We start from the raw sequence: 9,365 nt of genomic DNA, 5'->3' as shown, positions 1-9,365 counted from the left end.
TTACGGCCCGCACTGATCGACGTAGCGGCGGCGTGAAACAAAAGCTTTACCATTTCTACGTAAAAAAATCCGGTGGCAGGCCCGCCACGTCGCAGTAAAAAAGTAAAGTCTCTTGTCCTGCGCGTAAAAAAAAGAAATGTAGAAAAGGATGGCGGCTTTTGCTTTGATAATTGGGGCAAGTTGCGCAAGTGGATGCGGGGAGCGTCAGATCGGTGTCTGGAAGACAGCGCCATGTGAAGCGCCATATCCCTGCGCAACCGCCTCCTCCCTCCCTCCCGCCGGTAGGCTTTCAATGCCTCTGTCGTCGTCGTCCCCGACGCCGGCGGCGCCCACCACCTTTGATCAAGCCTCTGACGACGATGCTGCGCCTGTTCAAAACTGTTCAAAAGTTTGCTACGATGTTGATCGGAGGGCGAGAAAGAGAGAATCTGAATAAGGTGGTGTATGGAAGCGGAAAGGAGAGGGCCTGGTAGAAGATCTAGTGGTCATTCCTTTTCAGTGATGATGCCAAATTGACAATGGGGCGAGGGGATCCCCACTGATAGCAAGTGGAGCACCTAAACAGCATTTTAATTAGTGGCCTGAAGCAAAGAATCTTGCGTTTTCACTTGTAGCAAGTTCCAAACTGATTTGTCTCCGGAAAGAAGATGGACAAGAAATGTAGATGCTCATTCGGTCTCCTGAGCATCTTGCTACTGCACTGCTACAAGCTTTCTTCCTCCATGTCTGAATCTGTACTACGAGTACTACAAGCTTTCTTCTTCCATATCTGAATCTTTAAAAGCGCGAACTTGATTAGCATTAGCATCCACTGATTCATCACTCCAACGATGAAAAACACAGCAATCGCAATGATCACATGATATGGCTTCTAGATATTTCGGGCAGCACAAGTGCAGCAATCCTTGGTTCTCAAGTAGTGTTCAGATATATGCACAAGTAGGGCGTACATTCAACAAAAATTGCAGTGTGGATTTGGGGAAAGATATACAAGTGGGGTTTTCTATTCCAGGGAACTAGTGAAGCAACAAGGGTCGATCGCCACTGTGTCGTGAGCTGGTTCCAAACAAAAATAATCATCCATCCCGGAGCACGCGCAGCAGAAAAACATGACAACAAACAGACAAAAAACTATACCCACTAAACAAGCATCTAGCATAGTAGTCACTACTAAACACTACTAATACAGTGATATCATCTCAGCATATATAGTAGAGTTGATAGATACGGAGCAGCATATCTTCTGATTTTCCTCTAAATCATGCAACCATTTATCATCATTAATTTAACATCATGATTGATCAACAGGTGCTAGGGTATGAATCAAGCTAGCTTTTTTTATGAATCAAGCTAGCTAATGAACATTGAGAAGCAGTACCACTAAGCTGGCTTAATCATCTAGTAGTACCGAGCTAGGTATGAACCACATGCAAAGTTGAATTCCAATTGCAATCACAACAGAAAGGTGAAAGAAATTCCAAGGAAAAGAAAAGGGATGGAGGAATCCATGGAAAGAGAGTTTTATTACAGGCAGCACCTCAGGAATCACACCTATTTGGAGCTCCTGCATGCGTCAAATTCGAAGCGACCCCCTCCCGAAGAAGAAAAATTAAAGCATCCGGTGCTATTCCGCCGGCGGTGCGGCGTTGGCGGCGTTGGTGGCGTTGGCCTCGGCGAGGGACTTGAGCTTCTGGAGGTTGAGCCTGACGACGGTGTCAGCGAAGAGGCGCGTGTCCTCCTCGCTGTTGCCCTCGGGGACGTCGACGACGTAGGACTCGAGGACGACGGTGCAGATCTCGGCGGGCGCGGCCGGGGCGAGCTCGGAGACGGTGGTGACGGAGCGGTAGTTGGCGAGGCGGTGTTCGCCGCCGGTGATGGTGAAGCCGAAGGCCCTGCGCGCGTCGTCGAGGAGGTCGAGCCGCTCGGTGCTGGTGCTGGCGGGGAGGCCCGAGATGACGCTGACCTCGCGGAGGCGGCCCGGGCGGAGCTCGTCCCCCGCGTCGGGGTCCGGGCGGAGCGCGCAGCTGCGGATGAAGTGCTTGTACACCTGGGGGCAGTCGAAGCGGCGGACGATGGCCCAGACGGCGGCCGCCGGCGCCTCGATGCGCTGCGCGACGAGCGAGGAACATTGGCCAGGCCCCACGGCGTAGCGGTGGTACGCCTCCACCGTGGGCTGCAGCTCCGCGTACTCCGCCGCCGTCAGCCCAAGCCCCGCCGGCACCTCCGGCTCCGCCGCCGCAGGCTGCTGCTCCATCGACTGGATCCGCCTCGACGCGGTGGGGGACGTGGGGGAAGGATGCGTGCGGCGAGTGCGAGGGGCCTTGGAGCGACCTTGAGCTCAAGGAAGGAGGAGCCTTGCGCGAGCGAGCTTCCTGCTAGTACATTTAATACTACTACTCTATCTAGCACTAGACAGTGAGGCGAGATGGGGAATTGGGGTTTGGGCTTTCTCTCTCTAGTCTACGACCCCTTTAATTTGGCTCATTGGAATAGAATTTATTAAAGTACGTTTATTATTTTCCTCTATTTATTTGGATGGGATTTGGCTTATCAAATATTCAAACCGGGAAAACACTACTTTTGCAGGTTTTTTCAAACCTAAAGAGAATGGTTTCACAACATAATAGAGTGGTTTCTTACGGGTCGAAAGTAGTCTTTAGTGCAAAGGTTGTTATTCTTTTTCTAAGTAAATGGGTGTATTATTAGTTTAAGGATTGTATTTTTTTACACTGTGAAAAAATGGGTAAATTGTAATCATTTTTATTGTCAGGTTATTTTGGTGGAAGGTTATCGCAAAGCTAGCAAGAAAAATTGGAAAAAAACAATTTGCTAATGTGGTAGTCAAAAAACAATTACAGTGATTATTCTAGCTAAAAGAGAAAAACTAGAAAGACACTAAGGCAACACCATGTTAGATGCAAAGATGCCCTCATGTTTTCCATCGAGAGTTACTGTGAACAACTATAGGAAACAGACACCTAGATCAAGGTAGTAGTATGTTTATGCTATGTTTAATTCTTATGAAATGATAAATATCAGGGACAGAGCCAGGAATGAAGTATAAGGGGGACAATTTTAGTATGAGGGTGGCAGAACTAGCTAAAATCACAGAAATAAGGAGCTGATATGGCTTGTGCTCAAAGGAAAATCATGAGCATAGGGGGGGGGGCGCCCCCCTCGTCCCCCCTTGTCTCCGTCCCTGATACATATGGTTGTGAAGGATAAGGATGACTTGTAAATTTGGTCCCTATATTATTGAAGTGGTACCCTATAGGCGTAATAGATGGCGTTTTTAGTACGCAAGGTTTTCGTCAGGGAGCGATGTAATGGTGCCCAATCTGTTGAAGAAACGGTTCTTTTAGGTGCAACGACAATAAACGTTTTCTGATATATGGCTTTATTTCCGCAAATTGTGCTAGTCATGGGGGGAATTTATGCTGAAGTAATTGATCATCTAGGTGATAGGGTCACCATTTTGTTTTTGGCATGGGGTTTATTTCCATATTCTGTCACCACATTGAAAATGGGAGCTAGAAAACATGTTGAACCGTGAAGTATGTTGTTGTAGCAAGATTTTTTTTTGTTATAGTGGTAGTCCAAAAAATATTACGCATCTTATGTGACTAAAAGATAAACTCTAGCAAGACATTAAGGTACCACCATGGTTAGGCGCAAAGATGGCCCTCATGTTTTCGATCGAGAGTTACCGTGAGAAAACAAGGGAAACTGACCCTTAGATCAAGCCATCAAGGTAGTAGTATGTTTATGTTTAACAGTTGTTATTCAATTCTTATGAAATGATGCATATGGTTGTAAAGGATAAGGAGGAGTTGTAAAATTGATCCTTATGTTGTTGAAGTGGTAACCTTTAGGCGCAATAGGCTAATAGTTGGCGTTTTGAGTATGCAAGGTTTTCGTCGGAAGCGATGTAAAGGTGCCAAATATATTGAAGAAACGATTATTTAAAGTGCAATGGCAATAATTGTGTTTTGATGGACAAATTTATTTCCATGAATTGTGCCAGCTATGAGAGGACAAAATCATCCTGAAATAACGGGTCATCGAAACGTTATCAGGGTCACCATGTTGTTTCTGGCATGGGGTTTATTTCCATTTTTTATCACCAAAGTGTAAATGAGAGCTAAAAATACATGTTGAAGTGTGAAGTATGATGTCCATGTATGCGCAAATAAACATAATTTTGTCGTTGGTGGATGATTTTATTTACAAAGGTTGTTACCACCCAAACAAACAAAACCATCAATTTGAAAATTTGAAAGCATGATTTTTTATTTTGAAGTTACACCAAGTAGGGAAAGCTTAAAACTAACAATATTGTTCATGTATGATGGCCAATGCTAATGGAGGTACACCATGTCTCTGCAAAGAAAAGAAAAAAGGTGAATATATTTGCTTTCCTGAACTGAAGGCCCGTTATAGATATATTTGGTTCAACGTTAAATTTACTTTAGTTACACTCAAGCAATGTGTGACTTGCCACACAGTATGACTAATTAATAGCAAAACATTAATACGGAGTACCAAAGTATAGTAGACCTGAACAAAAAAAATGTGTGTGCCCCATTAGTTATCTATACGGATCATAAAAAGGAGAAAGCCAGAAATCAAATACTTACATGAACATGAGAAACTTCTATTCCCTCCATCATTAAATAATTAACTCAAATTTATCTAAATATGAATGTATTTTCACACTAAAATGCAACTAAATACGTCTATATCTACATAAAGCTAAGTTATTTATTATGTGATGGAGGTTGTTTTTTTTTGCAGGGAGTTGTCTTTTCGTTTGGAAGTATGCGCTTATCACCCCTCCGATTCCCTGAAGAGATGCATGCCATTTCTCGATGAATGGAAGTCTGAACATGCGGCTTCCTTTTCGGCGTGGACTTGGCTGGTGGTTCACCATTTACGGTATTTGTTATGTCATGGAGTTCCTTTTAGAAAGATTCGCCAATATTTTATTATCTATGTAGCATTTTATTTCTTCAGACGTAAATCTAGCTGGACTTTCAGTCATTGAATGAGTGGTTCGGCGTCGGCCGTTCGGGGCAAGGATTAACAACTGTTAGAGCAGGTCTAACAGACCCCGTAAAAGGGGCAAACCCGTATAATAACCGCCGGTTTGAGGGTTTCGGCTCTACCCAGCCGTCTAGCACGCCCCGTAAAAATGGCCCCCGAATCGTTTTTTGCTGTTTTCGAGTACGGGGCGGGTCCTCGCCCCCTACTTGTGCGGGGTGGGAGCGGGGATAGTGGGCGAAGCCAGTATCCCAATTCCAAAAGCGCGCGCGGACATTTCAGTTCCCCCCACCCGTTTTCCCCCGCGCGCCGCCGCCGCCACCCGCGCGCCGCCGCCACAATCCGTCAGATCCGTGCCGCTCCGCCGTCCGCCCAGCCTCGTCGAGGTTCGTCGACGCCCGCCGCACCTCCGCCGCACCCCGCCGAAGTTCCGCGTCCCTCCGCGCGCCGCCCGCCCTCCCGCCGTGGTCTTCTCCGCCGGTGAGTATTCCGCCGCGTTCTTCTTCGTTGCCGCCGGTAATTTGGTCGGATTTGGGGCTGATGTATGGTACACCGTGGTAGATGGCTTCGGAGGATGTGCACATGGCGGATTTGGACGCGACGTCCACCGATTGGTCGTCGTCGGATTCCGATTCGGATATCGACGAGCTGCTCAACGACGATGAGACGGAGATGATGGTGCTGCTGTTCGGCTTGAAGCAAACGGAGGACCGCATGAAGCTGCTGGATCAGCGGAAAGGATCCGTGATGGGGCGTATGTGCATTCCGCGGAACCGCGCGCTCGGCCACGAGCAGCTGATGCAAGATTATTTCGCCGAGGTACCGACCTATCCTCCCCGCCTCTTCCGTAGACGGTACCGAATGCGTAGGACTTTGTTCGAGAAAATCGTCAAAGATTGCGAGGCAAATTGCGATTATTTCAAGCAAAGAAGAAATGCTGCCCAAGTCATGGGATTTAGCCCATACCAAAAAATTTCTGCCGCCATGAGGGTTATTGCATACGGTATACCAGCAGATTATACCGATGAGTACCTTCGCATTGGTGTGCAAACAACCACGGATTGCGTGCGTATGTTTGCCAAGATGGTGATCAAGTTGTATGGAGAGAAGTATCTCCGAGCTCCAAATGAGGATGATACAAAAAGGCTCATGGAGATCAATGAAAAGAGGGGGTGGCCGGGGATGCTTGGTAGTTTGGATTGCATGCATTGGACATGGAAAAATTGTCCAAAAGCATGGCATGGCATGTATTGTGGCAAAAAAGCCGTGATGCTACCATTGTTCTTGAAGCTGTGGCCTCTCAAGACTTATGGATTTGGCATGCTTTTTTTGGATTGCCGGGGACACTCAACGACATCAACATCTTGAATAGATCCCCTTTGTTTGCAAGACTAGTTAAGGGTGATGCTCCACCTTGTAACTACAAAGTTATGAACAATGAGTACACCATGGGGTACTATCTCACAGATGGTATTTACCCTAACTATGCAACCCTTGTCAAGTCCATAAAAGAGAAAAAGGACAGGCCTTTGACAAGAAAGGAAGCTTGCTTCACCAGAAATCAAGAGGCATGCCGCAAGGATATTGAGAGAGCTTTTGGTGTCCTTCAAGCAAGGTTTGCAATTGTCAGGGGTCCTGCTAGGTTTTGGGATAAGGAAACTCTTGTTGATGTCATGACATGTTGTGTGATTCTTCACAACATGATCATTGAAGATGAAAGAGGTTTAAACTTGCCATGTTTCTATGACAATGTTAGCACCCGAGTGCAGCCCGAGAGGAACCCTGATCGGCTTGAAGCTTTTCTTGCAGCTCATCGAGGCATTGAAAATGCCGAGACTCATCACCAGCTCACCCAAGATCTGATTGATCACCATTGGCAGTTGCATGGCCAATGAGTTTTTACATTCATTTCCCATTGTTGTATGTGTGAAACATTCATTTCCTATTTGTTGTATGTGTGAAACATTTGTTATTTGTTTAATTCTTCCATTACAACATTTGTTGACATTTCCGAGAAACATTATTGTAATAATTAAGACGATTATTGTGTGATGTAAAACATTTATTTTATGTGAATGGTGTGTTGGTTCTAATATGCAATTTGTCAAAAAACCCTGTTTTGAGGGGTTGAAAACTCGGACGAGCTAGCAGACCCCGTATCCCACCCCGTAAAACGGTCTGCTAGCTCGTCCGAGTTTTCGGCCGGCGAAAACTGGATACAGGGCCCTCTACTCGCGTTTTAAGGGGCGAAAAAATACGGGGCCTGTTAGACATGCTCTTAGTAGGTGAGTGGGGCTAGATCGTTTTTTCATATTCATTCATTTCAAAAGAGGAAAAGCAAATGTGGGCTCGGTGCTTTCTACATGGAGCGTGCCGCAAATCTGGGTCTGCCTGGCCCACAGATCCGGCGGTGCCACAGTTTAAGTATTCCATTTGTAATCATCAGGTCACTTTTCCATCAACTTGGCTAACTGATTTGTCTACTAGTGTCTGTTTCATTGGCCAGAATTTTTTTCCTATGGGTAAATCTCCTAGGTTGTTAGCTTATCCTCCCTCTGTCTCAAAATATGATGCCCATAATGTTTGGATAAAGTTAAATTTCTTAAAATTTAACCAATTATATAAAAAAGTGTTAGATTTTATAATTCCAAATTAATATTTGTAGAACCATCATGAAATATATTTTCATATTATGTGTATTTAAAACTGTAGATATTCATATATTGTTGTATACAGTTGCTCAACTTTTAAAAGTTTAATTTTGACGAAGAACTATAGACATCCTAATTTAGGAAGGAGGTAGTATAAGACTCACTCTTTCCCAAAATGTAACTCATATTATTTTTACCCTATGCCAAACTCTCTCTTAACTCTTCAGATTAATGAGTTTATCAAAATATCAGCGTCAAGAATTAGGGAATAATAAATGTAATAGATATTTTTTACAAATACTAGTGGAAATACTTCAACCAATTCGTAATCCTAAACCAAGCAATCCGTGACTGATAATGCACATGTGTTCTCTCTGTCTTCCTTTGTTGATCGAGTGACACCTTGAGCGTGTTTAACTCCTATCAGAGGCAATCAAAGGTAAAAAATGTTAAAATGTGTAATTTTCAAAGTCAATTGTGTTCACATAAACTGCGGAGATTATTCTGACTTTGCGAGGAAAATAACAGACTTTAAGGTTGCCACCATTTTAGGTGCAAGCCTCTTTTATTGGCGAGGTTTTCTTGAGCAAATAAGGGAAAGTGACACTACGGACGAGGTCATAGTATTACACTTTACACCTAAATTACATTGTTTAGTTTCTTCTAAGATTGTAAAAGATGAGGATGACCTGTAAATTTATCCCTTTATTGCTAAAGTGGTAATGTTTAAGTGTAATAATTGATGTTTTGAGTACACTGTGTTGTCGTCCGTAAACATTGTAAAGCTGCAAAAAAAATTGAACTATCGGTTCTTGTAGGTGCAGCGACAATATTGTGTTCTAATGAGTGGCTTTATTCCCCCTTAATTGTATCAACTATATAGGAAAAAAAATATTATTAAAGTAATAGTTCATGCATGTGTATGGGTCACCAATTTTGTTTTCGGCGTGGAGGTTTATTTCCATGTGTTATCCTCAAAGTGAAAATGAGAGAGCTAGAAAAAATGTTGAAGCATGAAGCGTATTGTCCCTTTCTTTCGACCTGCATGAATTATAATATCCTTGTAGACTCATTGTTTTCAATGTGGTGGATGATTTTATTTTCACATGTTATCACCAGCGAGGGAACACAATTGCATTGTTGAAGTTACAACCTTATGAATGCAAATTTTAATGTGTTTTATTTATATCCACCAAGTGTTGCTAGCTACAAAATAAAATGTATCAATTTTATCGAAGTTGTCCTTCGAGGCAAAAGGCTCGTCGATTTGTTTTCAGAGGTTTTTTTTTCTTCGTGTCGGCTTTCACCGCCGCAGCGATTAGCAAAAGAAAACTAGCAATATTTTCAGCATTTGTTCCTTTTAGGCCATTTATTTTTATGGAGCCTTTTATTTTTGTGAGCTGTCTCCCGCTACCAATGGAAAGCAAGCAATTTTGTTGAAGTAATAATTCTTCTAAGGGCAACGGCTGAATCAAAGTTGTCGGTGGAAGGTTACTACGTGCGGTAATTTGGTAAAATAATTATGTTCGTGCATAAGGACATGACTACATGAGAATGCAAATTTTAAAGGTAATTTCCTTGGTTATTTGACGGAGTATTATATAAATATATCTGGTTCAGTGTTTAATTTGGGTTAATTTTCCGTATGAGCGATTTGCCTCATTTACAATTAAG

The 9,365-nt window shown here is 43.7% G+C and overlaps 1 protein-coding gene across 1 annotated transcript; it reads right to left on the bottom strand.

Moving 5' to 3' along the window:
- Positions 1-1,419: 1,419 nt before the first annotated feature.
- On the bottom strand, positions 1,420-2,419 carry LOC127310921 (abscisic acid receptor PYL10). Its single transcript, XM_051341535.2, has one exon. The coding sequence runs from the start codon at positions 2,252-2,254 to the stop codon at positions 1,625-1,627; it is 630 nt and encodes a 209-aa protein (XP_051197495.1). The 5' UTR covers positions 2,255-2,419; the 3' UTR covers positions 1,420-1,624.
- Between the last annotated feature and the right edge of the window lie 6,946 nt (positions 2,420-9,365).

Source organism: Lolium perenne, chromosome 1 (genome assembly GCF_019359855.2).
Source record: "Lolium perenne isolate Kyuss_39 chromosome 1, Kyuss_2.0, whole genome shotgun sequence".
Lineage (NCBI taxonomy): Eukaryota > Viridiplantae > Streptophyta > Magnoliopsida > Poales > Poaceae > Lolium > Lolium perenne.
Note: the sequence above shows the minus strand (reverse complement) of the source record. Positions and strands in the feature narration are given on the sequence as shown.